At 47.8% G+C, this 20,298-nt stretch overlaps 1 protein-coding gene across 1 annotated transcript; it reads right to left on the bottom strand.

Annotated features, from left to right (window-relative positions):
• Positions 1-1,174: 1,174 nt before the first annotated feature.
• LOC140418166 (taste receptor type 1 member 1-like) lies at positions 1,175-19,016 on the bottom strand. Its single transcript, XM_072501606.1, has 6 exons — positions 18,859-19,016; positions 16,615-16,912; positions 10,644-11,438; positions 5,083-5,295; positions 4,683-4,803; positions 1,175-2,103 (listed from the first exon to the last, which is right to left on the bottom strand). Exons 1-6 carry the CDS (start codon positions 19,014-19,016, stop codon positions 1,175-1,177), a joined length of 2,514 nt encoding a protein of 837 aa, XP_072357707.1.
• Between the last annotated feature and the right edge of the window lie 1,282 nt (positions 19,017-20,298).

Genomic DNA, 20,298 nt, shown 5'->3' on the forward strand with positions numbered 1-20,298 from the left:
GGGGGTGGGGATGGCTACAGGTGTGTGGGACGGGGGTTGGTGCCAGGGGCATGCTGTTGGTTACTCCCCCTGATCATCCTGAGGAGGTTGTGCAGCTTTTTATGGCATTGCTGGTCGATCCTGGTGGGGGAGCCCTCGGAGCTCATGGCCTCTGCCCGGTCGGTGTATGGCAGCAGATGGAAGCCTCCTTCCCACCCCGGGGAACAGGGTGTCCCACCTCTCTTCCACTGCATCCAGCAGGATCTAGTGCTCTGCATCGGCGAAAGGGGGTGCCAGTCTTCGGGTTGCCATTTTATTGGCTGGAATGAGTGTGTGCGAGGAGTGGAGAGCTTACATGCTGCTGCTGCTCGTCAAGCTATCGAGTGCCAATCCTGACTCCAACGAATTGGACACCATCATGCATTGGAATTGCACTAGTTCCACATGGCACCAGTGCTAGCTCATTAACGGGTCCTGAATTGCTCCAGGACCAGCGCTGCTTTCGGGGTCGTAGAACACCATCGATTCAGTCCCAGATTCAGCACTTACTCTCTCAAACGGAGAATCCCAGTCTTTGTACTTCATTGCACTGACCCCTGAGTCGTATTGCCAAGGCCTTAAACCTTCTGCCTCCTTACCTCTCCACCTTTAGGACATTACCTCTTTGACCTAGCTTTTGGTCATCTGCCCTGACATCTTTTAATGTGGCTTGGTGTAAAACCTTGTCCAATTGCGCTCCAATGAAGCATCTTGGGATGTTTTCCTACTTTACTGGTGTAATGCAGAGATGGTGTGTAGTCACAGGACGAGAAATCCACAGAGCCAAGCTAATGCTCTGAGACACAGGTTCAAATCCCCACTATGGCAGCTGGTGGAATTTAAATTCTCGTCTCAGTAATGGTGGCTATGATTGTCGTAAAAATCCATCTGGTTGACTCATGACCTTGAAGGAAGGAAATCTGTCATCATTACCTGGTCTGGCCTACATGTGACTCCAGACCCACAGCGATGTGGTTGACTCTTAGCTGTCCTCTGAGATGCTGTTCAGTTCATTTGCAATTAGGATTGGGCAACAAATGCTAATTATTTTTGTTTGTTAACGAGCCTAGCATGAGCCAATGCCTCCACAAGAAGGCTGGCAAGCAAAGCAAGATGATGTGAAGAGCAACAAAGGTTTGGATCATGTTAATAAATACTATGGTTGCTGAGTTTCCCTGTTCCTGGTGTATTCCTGGATACATGTTTGGAAAAATGCTGTGGTGTTGCGCTCTGGTTTAAGGAGAATGATGAAGCATTTTGGAAAGAAATATCCGACAGTGATGGAATAGGAATTTAGAAGGACAACGGCTGCTTCAACACCAGGGATGTGACTCTCAGGACTGGAGACGACCACCAAGAACAGGAAGATCCACGAAAACAAGACCAATGCCATGCTGAAGGCAATATATTTCGCCTCGTTGTAGTTTTTGGGTAGATTTTTTCCCAGGTAGGCAAACACAAAGCAAAGTAAACTGAGAGAAATAGGTCCACTAATAGACAGGAGGGAGAGAAGATGATTTGTGGGACCGCACATCAGAATTACTTCAGTTTTGGAAATGTCATAGTTCCTCTCAAAAACCGGAAACTTAGAGAATATCCATATGAAGGATACGCCGATCTCAGTGACAGTGGCTATAAACACAAAAATATACTGCCCATTGTATTCAACCCAATATCTGTAAGCCTTTGGCAACTTGCTGGCCATCTTGAAGATGAGCACGAGCTGAAAGGATCTCACAAGTAGACATGCCAGGCAGGTTGTGTAGCTGACTGTGAATACTAGTTTCCTGATGAAACAAAGCTCAACATTTGGTTCCCCAATGAAGGAGTACACACTGGTGCAGCTAACGGTCAAGGCCGACAAAAGGACAAAACACAGCTTCCCTCCTGCAGCTTTGACAACGGGAGTGTTGAGATGGATGGCAAAGATGGCACCGATCAGCACTATCAGTATGAGTCCAATTCCTGTTCCCAAGGCGATCGCGACCGAAATGCTCTCGTTCCATCTCAGGTATACCAAATGTCTGTTATAGCAAATAGTGCTCTTTGAGGGTGACCACTGGTTTAGGCTGCAAGGTACGCACTCTGTAAAAGAAAACAAAGAAACCTCTAGGAATAAAAGGTTGGCCTGATCTTTTCCATTGCCTCGATGATAATAACGCATTCTTGTGTATGACCTTTAACATAGCAAAACATATCAAAGTTGTTTTACATCAAGTAGGGATTGAGAAAAGAATTAGTTAAGTGATCAGAAGGTGGGTTAAAGAGGGATTTTATTTTAGGAAAAATTGGAAAATTGAAAGCTAAAAATTAAAGCTAGGGGCTTTGGGGTTGGGGATGTTGCGGGAAAGGGGTGGGGGTTAGAAATTGAGAATTCCGATATGCAAAACTGTAATGACTTAGACCAGGCCTTTGAGATTGGCCAATTGGAATACGGGTTCCCTGATTAGTGGGCCAATCAGGAAACCTCTCTTTGTATATAACAGGGAGTGTCAGATCCTCTGCACCCCCAGTGTAGACAGCAAGCGGAATGCACATGGGCGTAATGCTGTTGGTTTTGGTAATAAAAGGGATTCTGGTGAAGGGATTTCTGCCTCCGTGGACTTATCAGAAAAACCATGTAGGCCGGCACCAAAGTAGAATGGAATATTTGAGAACATGCACCAGGTTCCAGATTCAGAGCAACAAGAAGATTGTGAGCTGCGAAGGAGCTGGAAGCTGGTCACAGGGCAAGTAAGACAAGGTCATAGAGTGATTTAAAAACCCATATATTGGCAATCAGGAGACTGTCAAGTATGGTGTGGATGGGAGATTCTGGATGTGGAAGGCAGAGTTGTAGATGGGCTGGAATAATAACATATGAACAAGGAGTAGGCCATCTGGCCCCTCAAGCCTGCTTCCCCATTCAATATGATCATGGTTGATCTTTTTGTGGACTCAGCTCCACTCACACATCTGCTCACCGTAACCCTTAATTCCTTTCCTGTTCAAAAATTTATCTATCTTTGCCTTCAAAACATTTAATGAGGTAGCCTAAACTGCTTCACTGGGGAGGAAATTCCACAGATTCATGACCCTTTGGGTGAAGAGGTTCCTCCTCAACTCAGTCCTAAATTTGTTCCCCCTTATTTTGAGGCTATGCCCCCTAGTTTTAGTTTCACACGTCAGTGGAAACAACCTCCCTGCTTCTATCCTATTTATTCCTTTCATAATTTTATATGTTTCTATAAGATCCCCCCTGCATCCTTCTAAATTCCAATGAGCATAGTCTCAGTCTAGTAAACCTCTCGTCATAAATTAATCCTCTGAACTCTGGAATCAATCTAGTGAATCTCCTCTGCCTGCCCTCCAGTGCCAGTACATCCTTTCTCACATAAGGCGACCAAAACTGTGCACAGTACTCCAGGTGTGGCCTCACTAGCACCCTATACAGCTGCAACATAAATCTGTAGCAAGAGGAGATTGTGAAACCCGCAAGGAGAGTGTAGGAGAATACAAATAGAAACAGAAAATTCTGGAAAAGCTCAGCAGGTCTGGCAGTACCTGTGGCGAGAACTTCAAGTCCATATGACTCTTTTTCAGAGCCCTGAAACTTCAGCATCTGCAGTATTTTGCTTATATTATTATGAAATACAGGGCAGAAAACTGGCAGATGGAATTTAACCCTGAAAAATGTGAGGTGATAAACTTTGGAAGGAGTAATGTGACAAGGAAGTATTCAATGAATGGCCTGACACTGGGAAGTTCCGAGGAACAAAGGGATCTTGGCGCGTTTGTCCATAGATCTCTGACAGCAGAAGGACAGGTTAATAGGGTGGTGAGAAAGGCATATGGAACACTTCCCTTTATCCATCGAGGCAGTTAAGTTATGAAGAGAGGTTGAATAGGCTTGGGTTGTTTTCGCTGGAGTAGAGAAGACTGAGGGGTGACCTGATTGAGGTGTACAAGATTATGAGGGGCACGGACAGGGTTGATAGGGATCAGCTGATCTCCTTAGTTGAGGAATCAGTTACGAGATGACACAAGTTCAGGGTGACGGGCAGGAGGTTTAAGGGGGATTTGAGGAAAAGCATTTTTACCCAGAGGGTGGTGACGGTCTGGAATGGATTGCCTGGGAGGGTGGTAGAGGTGGGTTGCTTCACATCCTTTAAAAAGTACCTGGATGAGCACTTGGCACATCATAACATTCAAGGCTGTGAGATAAGTGCTGGCAAATGGGGTTAGGGAGGCAGATTAGGTGTCTTTCATGCGTCGTTGAGGACTCGATGGGCTGAATGGCCTCTTTTGCACTGTATTATTTAGTGATTCTTGTGTTCTTATATAATTCTGTTCAGGACAGCACAAAATGAACCTAATTTTGTTGCTCCCCTCCCGTGACCCCTCTTTTTTAATATGAATTTAGAGTACCCAATCATTTTTTCCAATTAAGGGGCAATGTAGCATGGCCAATCCACTTGCCCTGCACATCTTTGGGTTGTGGAGGCGAAACCCATGGGGAGAATGGGAGAATGTGCAAACTCCACACGGACAGTGACCCAGAGCCGGGATGGAACCTGGGTCCTTGGTGCCTTGAGGCAGCAGTGCTAACCACTGCGCCACCGGGCTTCCCTCCGTGACCCGCTTTTTGACATAAACCATGTTGCCAGAGACTACTGAATACAAACCACTTTCATTCTGGAAAGTTCCTTCAACGCAATCCTTGCATATAAAGCAACAGGGTTGGAAGCCAACAGCAATTTTTATCTGACCAGGTTGACATTCGCTGGAACAGTTTGAAGTAGGAACCTGTTTGGAACAAGAAAATAATGATTACAATTTTTTTTTAAAAAAGTATCTTTTTCATGTGGAATATTTAGCTTTCCCAATATTTAGGATCTGGCTTGGCTTTAATCCCTTCACAATCCAATTGTCTAGGCCGATGAGGAATGGATACAAAATACTTGAGGGTCAAAGGTGTCTCACATCACCCTCTGCAAAAGTCAGCATCTTCAGGAGGAGAGCCGAAAGTAGGGGAAGAAATATTAATTCGAAAAAAAAGAGACAGTCCTCAATGAGGTAAGTTACCTCGCCTTCTTGTGAATTCCATTTGATCAAGGAGCCATCGATTTGAAGTTGCCCTGGGTTAGAAGTGTATGACCCAATCACTTTGAAGGAAACAATCTCATTCTTCCAATCCCAGTAAATGATGTCATATCCTGTTGGAGGGTTTCCATTCTCATCAAAATAAATAGGCATTCCATTCAGGGAAAAATTGACTCTTTTCAAAGTCTCAAGAAGCTGGAAGCGAAGACAAGGATAGGATCACCGAAGGGGCTATAGACAGCTACTTTCAAAGCCATTCAGGTAAATGGAACTCACCTAAGTACAAGCCAACGGTCATGTAACTTGTGGGCAGCTTTAACGACCAGGCGGATGCCATACTCAATCCATGCGGCTGAATTTTCTGGCCCTTCCCAGCGGCGGGATCTCCCAGTGCCACTGATGGCGAACCCCCCCCCCCCACAGCGTGCGGACCACACAAAACGCCGTAGACATCGGCGGGACAGGAAGATCCTGCTGGCAGCCAATGGTGAGATACCGCAGTGAGGGGCAGAAAATCCAGCCCATGGTGTGTGCTAGTTGGTCTCAAGGAGATATTCAAATTAATCTTATTATCCCTGGGCTTTTCAAAAGAAAATCCTGAGGATGTGAGTGTCATTGGCGAATCCAGGTTTATTCCTTATCCCCCTTCGACTGAGAGGTTTGCTGGGCCATTCCAAGGGGAATTAACAGTTAACCACATTGTTGTGGACCTGTGTCACATGTAGGCCAGACCAGGGAGTTCCTGAACTTTATGGGGTTTCACAATAATCCGATAGGTTTGTGGTCACCATCACTGATGCTGACTTTTTAATCTGTTTTCTTAATTAGCCGAATTTAAATTTAACAGCTAATTTAGCAGGATTTAAACCCTGATTATCTCCAGACCATTAGTCCAGGTCTCTGGAATACTCATCCAGTAACTATCACTCAAGGATAGGTAGATTGAGGGGGCAGCACGATGGCACAGGTGGGGTAGCCCTGCAGCCTCACGGCGCCAAGGTCCCAGGTTCGATCCCGGCTCTGGGTCACTGTCTGTGTGGAGTTTGCACATTCTCCCACTGTTTGCATGGGTTTCGCCCCCACAACCCAAAGATGTGCAGAGTAGGTGGATTGGCCATGCTAAATTGCTCTTTAATTGGAAAAAATGAATTGGGTACTCTAAATTTATAAAAAAAAGAATAGGTAGATTGGAAAAATAATTGATTATTTCCATTCCCAATTGCTATTCCATGAGCCTTGTTGGAAAGTCCATGCATTCAGACATCAGCAGACGGCCGACATTTTTTTTTCATTTCTTCATGTGATGTTGGCATCCTTGGCAAGGCCAGTGTTTATTGCCCATCCCTAAGTGCCTGAATGGATGGTGGTGGTGAGCTGCCTTCTTGAACTGTTGGTGAAAGAACAACCGCAGTGCTGTTAGGGTTCCAGAATTTTTATCCAGCAACAATGAAAGAGTGGCAATAAAGTTCCAAGTTAGGATGGTGCGTGATTGGAAGTGGACCTTGCAGGTCGTGGTGTTCCCATGTGTCTGCAATTCTTGTCTTTTCAATTGGTAGAGTTCGTGGGTTTGGAAGGAGACCATTTGTGAGTTACTCAGCACAACTTGGGTTGTATGCTGCTGTCACTTTGCGTCAGTGGTGGAGGAGTGAAAGTTTAAGGTGATGGATTGGGTGCCGATCAAATGGGCTGCTTTGACCCAGATAATGTTGAACTTCTTGTTGGAACTGCATGCATCCAGGCAAGTAGAGAGTATACCTTAGATGGTGCACAATCTTTGTAGGGTCAGGAAGTGAGTTATTTGCTGCAGAATTCCTAGTCTCCGACCTGCTCTTGTAGCCACAGTATTATTATGGCAGACCCAGTTAAGCTCCTGGTCAATGATAACCCCCTGGATGTTGAAGCAGGGGATTGAACAATAGCAATGATGTTAAATGTCAAAGAGCAATGGTTAGATTCTCTCTTGCTGGAGCTGGTCATTGCCTGGCATTTATGTGGCACGAGTGTTACTTGTTTTAAAAAAGTTATTTAGCATAGCCGATCCACCTACCCTGCACATTTTTTTGGGTTGTGGGGGTGAGAGTCATGCAGACACAGGAAGAATGTGCAAACTCCACACGGACAGTGACCCGGGGCCGGGATCGAACCTGGGTTCTTGGCGCCGTAAGGCAGCAGTGCTAACCACTGTGCCACTGTGCAACCCTGCGAATGTTACTTGTAACTTCATCAGCCCAAATCTGAATGTCCAGGTCTTGCTGTAAATAAGCGTGGACTGCTTCAGTGGTAGATTATCGCAAATCGTGCAATCATAAGCAAACAACCCCATTTCTGACCTCAAGCTGGAGGCAAGATCATTGATGAAGCAATTGAAGATGGTAGGGCTTAAGACCGACCGCCCCTGAAAATGTCCTGCAGTGATGTCCCAGTACTTATTTAAAATTCATTCATGGGCTCTGGGTGTCAATGGCTGGGCCAGCATTTATTCCCACCCATAATTGCGCTCCATTTCAGATGGCATCTAAGAGTCAGCCACATTGCTGTGGGGGTCTGGAGTCACACGTAATGATGACAGATTTCCCTCGCATTAGTGAACGAGATGAGCTTTTACAACAATCGACAATGGTTTCATTGTCACAATTGCAATGATTTTTTTTTTTTAAATAAAAATGTAGACTGTTCAAATCATTTTGTCCAATTAAGGGGCAATTTAGCGTGGCCAATCCACCTACCCCGCACATCTGTGGGTTGTGGGGGCGAAACCCACGCAAACACGGGGAGAATGTGCAAACTCCACACGGACAGTGACCCAGAGACGGGATCGAACCCGGGACCTCGGCGCCGTGAGGCAGCAATGTTACCAATACTAATGCGCCACCGTGCTGCTATCATTTCAATGACTTTACTGAATTTAAATTTCACCATCTGCCATGGTGGGATTTGAATGAATCCAAGTGACCAGAGCACTACCCGGGGTCTCTGGATTACTAGTCCAGTGACAAAAGCACTAAGCCACTGCCTCCCTCTGAGAGGATTTTCAATTGACACCCAGCCTCAACAGCTTTGTCAGGAAGAGAACTCACCACTACGTTTTCCACAAAGAAATATTTTCTGACGTGACCGCTGAATGACATCGATCTAATTTTAAGGTTATGCCCCTTTTTCAGACCTTTCAACATTATGAGATGAGCAGCCATTGTGCCTGACTCTCCAATGGGGAGATGGTGGGTTGGGATGGGGGTGTGGGGGTTGTTTATGGGTCTGGTCTAAGGTACAGAAAATCATCACTTGAATAGCGGACAGTTGCTGGATAATTTGATACAAATGTTTCAGGGAAAATCCTTTCAGCGATGAGAAGAAAATAGTTACTGCTCTGGTGCAATCATCACTCCTGCACTCACTATTCCACATCCACCCGGATTAAGCCATGCCTTCATTTTAAAATTCTCATCTTTGTTTGCAACCTCCATGGCCTCACCCCTCCAATTCTCAGTCATCTCCTCCAACCCTCTGTGATATCAGTCTCCTCAATCCTGCCCTCTTGTTCATCCCCAGTTGATATTGTTCCATTATTGTTAGCTGGGCTTCACTACGAAGGCTCTAAGCTCTGGAATTCCCTCTCTAAACTTCTTTGTCTCCCTACCTCTCACTCTCCATTTCTGGTGCTCCATGAAACACACATCTTTGACCAAGATTTGCCATAATATCTCCTTTTGTGGATTGACATCAGAATGAGTTTGAAAATGCTCTGTGTAGTGAGGTTGGAACATTTTTCTATGGAAAGGCACTATATAAATGTTGAGGTTGTTGGGTGGGAAATTGACAAGAAGATTTGAGAAGAGCTCGTAAAGTTCCAATAGAAGTTCTGTTAATTCATCATTGCTAATGTTTACAAAGAACAAAGAACAAGGAAAAGTACAGCACAGGAACAGGCCCTTTGACCCTCCAAACCTGTGCCGATTATGACGCCCTAACTAAAAAAAAAACTTCTGTCCTTACTCGGTCCATATCCCTCTATTTCCTTCCTACTCATGTATCCATCCAGATGCCGCTTAAATGTTGCTAATGTGTCTACTTCCACCACGTCCCCTGGCGGTGTCTTCCAGGCACCCACCACTCTCTGCATGAAAAATGTATTCCGCACATCTCCCTTAAACTTTCCCCCTCTCACCTTGAACCTGTGCCCCCTTGTAATTGACACTTTCACCCTTGGAAACAGTCTCTGACTATCCACCCTGTCATTGCCTCTCATAATTTTGTAGACCTCTATCTGGTCTCCCCTCAGCCTCCGTCTTTCCAGTGAAAACGATCCTAGTTTATTCAACCTCTCTTCATAGCCAACACCCTCAAAACCGGGCAACATTCTGGTGAACCGTCTTTGCACTCTCTCCAAATCTTCCACATCCTTCTGATAATGTAGTGACCAAAACTGCACGCAATACTCCAATGCAGCCTAACCAAGGTTTTATATAGCTGCAACATGATTTCCCAACTCCTGCACTCAATGCCCCGGCTGATGAAAACAAGCATGTCTCTGCCGTCTTAATCACCTTGGTCTCCTGTGTTGCCACTTTTAGGGAAGTGTGAACCTGCACGCCCAGATCCCTCTGTATGTTAATGTTCCTAAGGGTTCTGCCATTTATAGTATAGTTCAAACCTAGATTTGATCCTCCAAAATGCATCACCTCGCATTTGTCCAGATTAAACTCCAGCTGCCATTTCTGTGCCTAAGTTTCCAATCTATCAATATTCTGTTGTATCCTTTGACTACTCGGCATTAACAGCAACTCCGTCAATTTTCATTTCATCCGCAAACTTACTATTCAGACCGCCCACATTTTCCTCCAGATCATTTATATATACTACAAATAGTAGAGGTTCCAGCACTGATCCCTTGGGAACACAACTAGGTACAGATCTCCATTCTGAAAAACACCCTTCCACTGCTACTCTCTGTCTTTTATAACCAGGCCAGTTTTGTATCCATCAAGCCGGCCCACCCCGAATCCCATGTGATTTTAGTTTTTGTACCAATCTGCCCTGTGGGACCTTGTCAAATGCCTTATTAAAGTCCATATAAGCTACATCCACAGCCCTTCCCTCATCAATTTTCTTTGCCACCTCTTCAAAAACTCAATCAAGTTGGTGAGACATGACCTTCCCCATAAAAACCACACTGCCTGCCGCTAACTAGTCCATTTTCCTCCAAAAGTGCATATATCCTGTCCCTCAGAATCTTTTCCAAAAGCTTCCCTACCGCTGATGTCAGGTTCACCGGTTTATAATTTGCTGGATTATCCCTGCTTCCTTTCTTAAACAAGGGGACGACATTCTCCAGTCCTCTGGAACCTCGCCTGTGGTCAAAGAGGATGTGACGATATCTGTTTAGTTAGAATGAAGTCAACGGGGCAAAATTGATGGGAGATGTTCAGTAGGCTGCCAACTCACTGTCACCTGTTTTCTCCCAAGGCAGAAAGACAGATCTACCCCTACTAATGCTTCAGGAGAATCTTGTTCAGATCAAAGGCTGCATTTGGGAATTTTCTAACCTGCCATGGGTGGGCACCTTCCTTCTTGCACTCTCCTGAATCACACTGAAGTAATTGATGTAGACCCCGAGCTCCAGCGTAAACAGCAGAATACACGTTAAACTCAACACGCCAATCTGAATGTCGCAGTAGTGACCTAACACCTTCAGATGTACATGGGACACACTGGTTGAAGGTAGGCATGAAGCTATCAGCTGGGCATTCTTGCCTTTCCTCCTGAGGATCAGAGTATTTCACTCTTTGATTAATACCAGGGTTCCAAGCAGTGATATCCCTTAATACAAACTCCTTGTATCCTGGCATTTTGCCCTGCATTACTGCAACCCCTAAGACAGTGCCGATTCTCTTAATGTTGGGGATTTCTGAAAGTATTCTCTGAACAGACATGGCTTCACTTAAAATCCACACTTTCCCAGTGATGTTCATGTCCACCACAATCTGGAAGAGATATTCTGCATGCTGGATGTTAGTAAACACAACAACAACATTGGCCCGATTGTTAGTGATGTTGTCAATGATGTTGATGACTTCCTGCTTTGATTCTGATGCTTTCTGTGGGATTGTGCCGTGAGAGGCCACACAGATTCCCACTGCAGCCGCACGTGAGATCACTTTGCGTTTTCCGTTCTCCCCGTAATCGGTGCTGCTCCCGATCACTGAGATCCAATTCCACCGAAACTCCTGGATCAATAGAATGATCGCTTCAATCTGGCTCTCATCATTTGGGATGGTTCGCAAAAAGTTTGGATATAGTTTCTTGTCACTCAGTTCTTCGCTGGATGCTCCAAAGCTAATCTGCAATGGAAGGACGCAGTCAGTCATTCTATACCTAATTCACCATCCAGTTTTGTTAACACAATTAGTTAAGGTGACTCTTGTTAGCCCATCACCCCTGTGCTCAGTGACCTCCGGTCACCGAGTCCAGTAAAGCTTCAATTTAAGAATTTTCATCCTTGTCATAAAATCCTTCCATAGTCTTGATTTCCCCCCCCCCCCATCTCCCCTCCCCCCCCCCCACCCCCCCATCTCCCCTCCCCCTGCCCCTCTGTTACCTCATGCAGCCTTAACCCTACACTCTGCAAAATATCTCCATTTCTCCAATTCCAATGTCCTTAACTGCATCATTGGTGGCTATCGTTTCAGCTGCCATGCCCTAAACTCTAGAATTTCCTCCCAAACCGCTCCATTTTTCTCAATTGCCTTCTCTAAGATGCCCCTTCAAACTTACCACTTTGAGCACGCTTTTGATCACATGTTCCAATATCTCCTTCTATGGGCGTGATCTTCTGACCCCGTTACACTCCCGCTCAAGCAAAATGAGGCCGTTGAATAGCGGGGGAAGGAAGAAAATGAGATCCGTGCCAGGCGCCAAACAGTTTGCGATGCAACCAACCCGCTCCCATATGCGAAATCAGGGTCTTGCCATAGTGTGGCAAGAAACCATTTATCACTACTTTAGCCCCATTTCCATGCAATTAATGAGAGCCACCCCATATTCAACGGCCACCTGTCATTCATCGGCCTCCCCAGCAGGTGCTCACACTGGCGTCAATTAGTACTCCTTTTGAAAAATGTGAAGCTAGCGGAAGGGATTCATGGGGAGCTGAGGAGGCGAGTAGCCACCTTTGCTCACAGACAAAGAGCCCGCGGGTTTGCTGGCCCTGTGCTTGACGGTGGTTGTGGGACCCTCGGCTGAGGGTGGGGGACCCTCCGCAGGGGAGGGTGGGGGGAACTGGGAGGGCAACCGGGGGGCAACCGCTCCATGGCACCACCATGCCAACCCCTGGATCGTGTGTACCCATTCCAGGGGACACCCTAGCCCCTGACCGTCTGCCCCAACGTCCACTCATAACCCCCATCAACTGCCGAGGCCCCTGCCCATGCAGCTGAAGGCTATTGTTAATAGGGAATTAGCAATCATAGGGAATTGGCAATCTTGGTTAAGTGAGCACTTCACAAAACCCAAGTGGATTCCTGTGGGCGGGTGGGCCATGTAGATTGTGGGAGCTAATGCCCAGCATCCCAATCGGACTGCGATGCCTGGACACTGTGCCTAAACATTGCGGGAGGCAGCAGTCAAAATCCGAAACTCCAGGGAACGGAACATAGCTCCGAGGGACATGTACACGGCCGGAAGGTGGGTGAGTGCCACGGGGAGGAGACCAGTACCCAGTCCGGTTGACATTGTGAGCTGGTGTCCGGGGTACAGGGTCTGGGGTCCGGTGAGGGGGCCCGCTGCTGTGCATGGGCAGGGCATCCCGGGTGGGGGGGAGGAGGGGGAGGGAGAGGGGGGGGGGAAGAAGGAGGAGGAGGGGGGTGATCAGTGGGGGAATGGAGGGTCCCGCGGTGGGAGCCACCGCTGTTTGTCAGTCTAACACCCTCTCCCAAAGCCTTACAGATATTGAACGTTATGGCAGGGATGTTGGATGCAGAAGTTGCCCTAGCGGTGCTGGTGCTACGCGATGCGGTCAGACACCGGAGACGGCAGCAGCAGAGTCTGCAGATGCTCGAGGCAGCAGCCCATGTAGTGGACTCCCCCTCAGACCCTGAGGACCCGACCGCCCATCAGGCCAGGGAAGGACCCTGAGGGGAGTCCTGCAACAGCTCAGGGTGTACAGGTGTCGATGGTCATACGAACAGATGACGGACAGCACATGCTACAGGAGGCGCCATCTCAAAAGGAGACAGTGCAGCACCTGTGACATATCCTCATGGACATGGCACCACACGGAGGAGATGGACACCTGCTCCCGGTGGCCGTCAAGGTTATTGCAGCTCTGAACTTTTACACCATGGGATCATTCCAGGGCATGAGTGGGGACCTGTGTTGCATCTCACAGCCCACAGGTGCATCCGGCACGTCACGATTCCCTGTACGCCCGGGCAGAAGACTACATTGTCTTTGACATGGACCAGGCTCAGCAAGATGCCCGGGCAGCATGTTTGTCTGCCATAGCCGGGATGTCCCAGGTCCAGGGGGTAATAGATGCCATGCATTTTGCCCTGCACTCACCGGGCCATCTGGGCGTGCCCTATGTTGACAGAGGGGTTCCACTCCCTCGCCATACAGCTCGTGTGCCACCACCACATGATGATCATGCAGGCGTGTGCACGCTTTCCGAGGAGTATGCATGACAGCTACATCCTGGGGCAGTCAGTAATTCCTGCCCTCTTCGAGGAGCATGCCAGGATGGGCGGCTGGGAATTGGGGGATAAGGGGTACCCGCTGAGGACCAGGCTAACGGCACCAGTAACGAGGCCGGATACCGATGCGGAGAGGCAGTACAATGAGGCACATGCAGCCACCAGGAACGGGCGGTGCATCAGACTCCTGAAGATGCGGTTCCGATGCCTCGGCCGCTCCGGTGTGCACTGCAGTACAACCCCTGGAGGGTCGCCCGCTTTGTTGTGGTCTGCTGTGTCCTCCACAACCTCATGAAGCAGGGGGGACGGCGAGATGGAGGTTGGTGACGAGGAACATGTGGCTACTGAGGACGAGGAGAACGAGGATGATAAGGAGGTGCCAGACCATTAGGAGCTGGAGGACAAGGCCGGGGATGCATTGCGGAATGAAATGACAGAGGCATCCTACTGGTTGTGCACAAGGGTGTTTATTGTTCAATACAGGTCCCCACTATCCCGATGGTGCCGCCCTCCACACCCTCCCCTGGTGCCCCCAGTGATTCCTGATGTGCTTTGCCCTCCTCGCTCTACCACTACGTCTAGGTACCTCCCCAGGATGCACATTTGAGCTGGAGACTGCCAGCTGCTTACCTCGTCCTGTGGCCTTCGATGACCCTGGCATGCGTCCTCTGGGGCCGGAGGTCCCCAGCTCTCTTGTCGACGGCACATGCACAGCTGTGCCGCCCTGTCCCATGTGCTGACCCCGAGATGCAGCATCTTAAGAGGGGTGGAACTTGGGCGAGCTGGTGGCCACCATCGCCGCCCAGTGAGACGGGTCCCGATAGGTACCGAGCACCCCCTCCTCTCGATCGGTGCCCATATGGCCCTGGGGTTCACCTTGCGACAGAGGGCAGCTGGTTCGAGCCCTGGCTCCCCCTGCATCATCTGGCTCTGCCAGCCCTTGTGGTTCCCCAATGTCTGCACCATGTGTCTACGCCCTTGGCAATGCTCCTCAGTGACTGGGATAAGCTTCGCAAGGCCTCGGCCATGCCCATCTGGGAGCGGGACATGTCCCGCGGCACCTCATCAAGGTCAGCCTGTTATTGGGTGACATCCCCCTGCAAGTTGAGCATTCTGCCGAGACCCTCAGCCATGGATGTCAGCGACTGCACCAAGCCTTGGACACCTTTACTAATGGTGTCGACGTCGTACACCAGGCTCTCCACTGCGGTCACCACCCTAGTTGGCCTTGCCGGCGATATCTCTTGTGCCCATAACCTCTGGGATTCCTCCAATCAGCTATGGATATGCTGGAGTGTCGCTGGCATCTCCCTCTGAATGTGCCGGCCGCCCCCTATCATCTCCATCAGCTCCGGGTAACTCTGTTCCAGAGGCTCAGCATCAGGCTGGGACCCAGCTGGGTCTAGCAGCCCTCTGATTGCTGTCTCGCCTGGGGGTTCCTGCCTCCACCTGATGTACATCAGCAGCTGTGTGGCGCTCACCAGGTTGTGTCCTAGAAGCCTGACCACAAACATTTCCCACCGAGGTGTGTGTACCTGCGCTGGTGGAGGGTGGGGATGACAGCTGTGAGGCGATTAGAACGGTTGCGTCCTCGGAGCTCTCCTCCGAGGTGTTCTCCTTGGAGTCAGGAGAGGGTACCACCCGGGATGGGCCGGTGCCGTTGGCTGGAGGACCTGCAGGAGAATGGAAATGTGGTCAGTGGGAGGGATGGGTCAGTCTGTAAGGCAATCGCCTGGTGGTTCCTCACCTCAGCGCGGGGGTGGTGGTATTGGTGTCCCGTACTGCCCAGTGAAGGTCATTGACCTTCTTCCGGCACTGGAGGTCAGTCCTCCTGGTCACACTCCCCGAGCTGACTGCTGCTGCCACCTTATCCCAGGCAGCACTGGCAGCCTTATGGCTCACCCTCCAGGAGCCCCAGGAGAACAGGACATCCCTTCTGGCCTCCACCGCGTCCAAGAGCCTCCCCAGGTCAGCGTCCCCGAATCTTGGGGCTGGTCTCTGTAGTGATCTCTGTATATGTATATACATAAGGGGTTAATGTATAGTCATTACAGTTAAATGATCACTAGAGGGCAGCACTAACAGGCTCAATCTGTTTTCACGCTCTCTTTGTGTGTTGTGACTAGAGAACAGAAGTGTATTGTAAGCTCAGAGTGCAAGTATAATATTCCTAGTTAATCTAATTCTATCTTGTTTAATTTAACTGCTAGTAAAAGTATTGAAGAATCGGTTACATAAGTTAATTGATTAGTTACTCAATAAATTATTTGTTATCACTGGACGACTTCAAGTATTCATCATCATCAAAGTTAAGAACTTCTCGGCATAAACAAATGAGTAAGAGTTATTACTTCAAGTAACATAACATGCTACCAGGAGAAGTAATATAATACAACATTCTCCTCGGCGCCATTGTTGCCAGCTGGCTGGGGTTAGCTGAGTAAATGCAGCTTAAGTGCTGCTCGACCTTATTAGCTGGCTGGGGTTGGCGAGCGCGGTCCCGGCGAATCAGCTAGTGAGCCATCATTTGCGGTGAGAAAGCCATGAGGCCTTGTTAAGTGGTTGAATTACGTTGCCAGCCTCGCTGGGCCGAATGCCGGGAAGCTCACGGCAATTCCCGCTCGCTACCACACTTAGAAATTTTTCCGGAGATCGCACCCAAAGTCTCAATGTCAAATTTTGTTTGATATTGCTCCTGTGAAGTGCCAAGGTACATTTTACTACTGTAAAGACACTTTATAAATGTATGCTGGTGTCATTGTTATTGAAAGGTGAAGGAATCCAAGAGGAAAGAAAAGACCCAGGAAGATCATTGGTTCATCATTACCTGAGGAATATCGAACAAACTGAGGATGTTGGCTGTGATGATAGCAGCATCTGATGTCAGTGGACCAATCACTGCTGTGACTAAAGGTTGGTATCGGTATTCAAACTGGGTTATTTCCACAGCGTGCTCCGGCGGCCTTGACACAAAAGCAAATGCTCCTTGGACATCAATGGAGATTTCGCAATCATCAAATATCTCATATCCCAATGTGACATTCGGCAGAAGGGAGCTCGAATTGTTTATCTCCTCAATCGCAAACCTCATAGTTTGAAAAAGTATATATCCGTAGTCTGAAAACCTAGTGAGATATTTTTTTAAATGGTGTTTATTTTCAAATATTGTAATGAATTTTCCATGCTGCAGATAAAAATAAGAAAGATAGATCTTGCTAAAATGACAGACTCCTACCAAAACGTTTATTGTAGAGATGAATGTCTGAAAAATTGATACCGAACCTGGTATCAGTCTTTTGATGCTGCGGAGTTTGTTTTTTAATTTGAGTAAAAGAAGGATCAAGGTAATAGGATAGCAGCAAGGCTGGAAAGAGTAAGGAAAAGTGAGGTAAACCAAGAGAATAGAAACACTGCCAGGTTTCGGCCATGTACAGCAGTGATTTTCAAACGTTTTTTCCAGGGACCCATTTTCACCAACCAGCCAACCTTCGGGACCCAACCCGGCCGACCTTCACGACCCATGCCGGCCGACCTTTGCGACCCACGCTGGCCGACCTTTGCGGCCCACACCGGCCGACCTGCACGACCCACCATTTTCTCTTACCTTGTTTGTTGCTGACAAAAATGGAGGAAATGGTTTTGGGTCCCTTTGGCCCCAATGGTCTCTTGGTCCCTTTGCCCCCCCCCCCCCCCCGAACTTGAAAAAAAAGGGTTGCGACCATATGAAGAAAAATGCGGCCGCACTGCGCATGGGTGCCCGATCATCGGTGCGCATGTGCATAGTTTTGCTGAGTTTGACAATGCCTGGTGTACAGATTGAACAAGGAGTGGAAAGCTGAAAAGAAAACTTCAATTTCTAGAGAGCTTTTCACAATCACAGGACATCCCAAAACACTTCACGTCACTTTTGAAGTCTAGTCCCTGCTGTATTGTAGGAAACGCAGCAGCCAATATGCGCACAGCAAACTCCCACAAGCAGCACTGTGATAATGGCCAGATCATTTCTTAAATTTGATTGAGAGAAGGAAGAAATTGCATCATATTGAATCCTGAGGAAAAGGTTGTGGTGGAATCTGTGAAATTAGTCTGGATTTCCACACATACAGTGAGGGAGAATGTAACAGATGGAACAAGCGATGGAAGTTCAATGGTGCAACGGCCATAGCAGTATGGATCAAATAGAGAGAAAGGGAATATTTCAATGGGGACAGACTAACAAACACACAGATGGAAAAATAATTCTGTGGTGTAGAAATAAGAATTAGCATTTTTGAGCATCTTTCACCTCCTCAGAACATCCCAAAGCATTTTACCACAAATAAAGTACTTTTGTAATGTAGTCGTTGGCATACCATGGCAACCAATTAATGGACAGAAAGGTTCCACAGCAGGAATATGACAATGAGTCTCACCTCCACAACCCAACGATGTGCAGGGTAGGTGGATTGGTCATGCTAAATGGCCCCTTAATTGAAAACAAAATATGATAATAATCAGGTAATCTGTTTTAGTGATGCTTCACTGAGGGATACATATTGGCCAGGACAACAGGGAGAACATTGCTCTTCTTCTTCTAAAAGGATCACAGGTGAACTTCAAAATCCACCTGAGAGGGCAGACAGGGCCTTGGTTTAATGTCCCATCTGAAGGATGGCACTTCCAAAGGTGCAACCTTCTCGCACTGGAGTGTGAGCCAAACGTTTGTGTTTACGTCACTGGAATTGGACTTAACCTAGAGCTTTACTGACTCATAGAGACTAACTGCTATCATGGAGCCACAGTAGACACTAACATGGATGGGAGGCCTGGAGTGACTGCCTTTTTCTTCTATTGTGTCAATATAATTGGGCGGGGGGGAGGTTGAAGGTGGAGAACAGACATTTTCAACATGTTCAACATGCACAATTACACAGAAATCATCTCTTTAGTACTGGCACAAATGCAAGAAGTGCTTTCTTGCCCTGGCTATGTTAGCTGCCTCAACGTTTTTCTGCTACTAATCTACAAGCCTAAGTTACAGTTTGCATTCTGTTTGTGTGTGCTGGCTAACTGAGCATCAATTGCTCCTTACCTTTTACACAAGGGAACTTCTGGCTTTGAATGATTCCAGTACGATTCAATGTGAATTTGAAACAATCCTCCAATGATGTAGTCGCCAGGCAGATTAAGTTGCATCCGGCAGCACTCGGCATCACGTCCATTAGCAAAGCCCTGTGCAGAAAAGCACATCGCAAGTAACACAAGGTGGAACATCATTAATGTGAAGCAACATACTGTCAGTGCCAGCCACTAAGACACGCTGAACAATGACACCAAGAGTTTTGTACCTATCCCAACATCGGCTTAGTATGCAAATACAAGCATGCAACAGTGTTTACCTAAAGGAACAAAATTTGCATAAAATTAATGCAAGGATGATTGTGGATCATAATGACCTTTAAATGAAAAGGATTGGCCAAATCTCCGTCAAAAGCCATTTTCAATAGTTGGATTAAATCGACACTGAGCTGTGTGAAGCTGTCCTCAGGGGACAGATTTAGCCCTCGTGGACTAGGCAGGAAGACAAAAAGATAGGAGGTATTATAACCAAATTTACAGATGACAAAACAATAGATGGGATAGTAAGTTGCAATGAGGAAATAAGAAATTTACAAATGGATATAGGTAGGTTAGGTGAAATTTGGCAGATGGAGTTTAACGTGGTTAAGTATGAGGTTATCTTATGAGCATGGAGAGAAGGCCAGCAGAATGCTTGCAAAGCAGCTTAGAAAGAGGGAGGCAGCCAGGGAGATAGAAAAGAGGGAGGCAGCCAGGGAGACAGGGAAAGTAAAGGACGGAGACGGGAACCTGGTGGGAGACTCAGCAGGGGTGAATAAGGCATTTAAGGAGTTTTATAGTAGGCTGTACAGGTCGGAACCCCCAACGGGGCAGGAGGGGATGAGGCACTTCCTAGGGGGGCTGAATTTCCCGAAGGTGGACGGGGAGCTGGTAGAAGGGCTACGGGCCTCGACTGGGTTGGAAGAGATAGCGGAGGGTCTGAAGGCCATGCAGTCGGGTAAAGCCCCGGGGTAGGACGGGTACCGAGTGGTGTTCTATAAAAGGTTCTCTGGGATATTGGGGCCGTTGTTGATGAGGACATTCAATGAGGCAAGGGAGAGAGGGGTGCTTCCCCCAACGATGTCACAGGCCATGAGTTCGCTGATCCTGAAGCGGGACAAGAACCCAGAGCTGTGTGCGTCCTACAGGCCAATATCCCTATTGAATGGGGACGCCAAACTGCTGGCCAAAATTTTGCCCTCCAGGATTGAGGATTGTGTTCCGGACTTTATTGGGGAGGACCATGCAGGGTTTGTTAAGGGAAGGCAGTCGGTGGCCAATGTAAGAAGGCTATTAAACATGATCATGATGCCCCCGGAAGGTAGGGAGGTGGAGGTAGTGGTCGCAATGGATGCACAGAAGGCCTTTGATCGAGTAGAATGGGAATATCTGTGGGAGGTGCTGGGATGGTTCG

The sequence above is a fragment of the Scyliorhinus torazame genome, chromosome 1, assembly GCF_047496885.1.
Source record: "Scyliorhinus torazame isolate Kashiwa2021f chromosome 1, sScyTor2.1, whole genome shotgun sequence".
Lineage (NCBI taxonomy): Eukaryota > Metazoa > Chordata > Chondrichthyes > Carcharhiniformes > Scyliorhinidae > Scyliorhinus > Scyliorhinus torazame.

Coding starts and splice junctions, on each gene's coding strand:
- LOC140418166 (XM_072501606.1), bottom strand. CDS start 19,016: ATGTGCTTTTCTGCACAGGGCTTTGCTAATGGACGTGATGCCGAGTGC. Junction 4,804..5,082: donor GGAATTCACAAGAAGGCGAG/GTAACTTACCTC, acceptor TGTTCCAAACAG/GTTCCTACTTCAAACTGTTC. Junction 2,104..4,682: donor AACTTTCCAGAATGAAAGTG/GTTTGTATTCAG, acceptor TTTCTTTTACAG/AGTGCGTACCTTGCAGCCTA.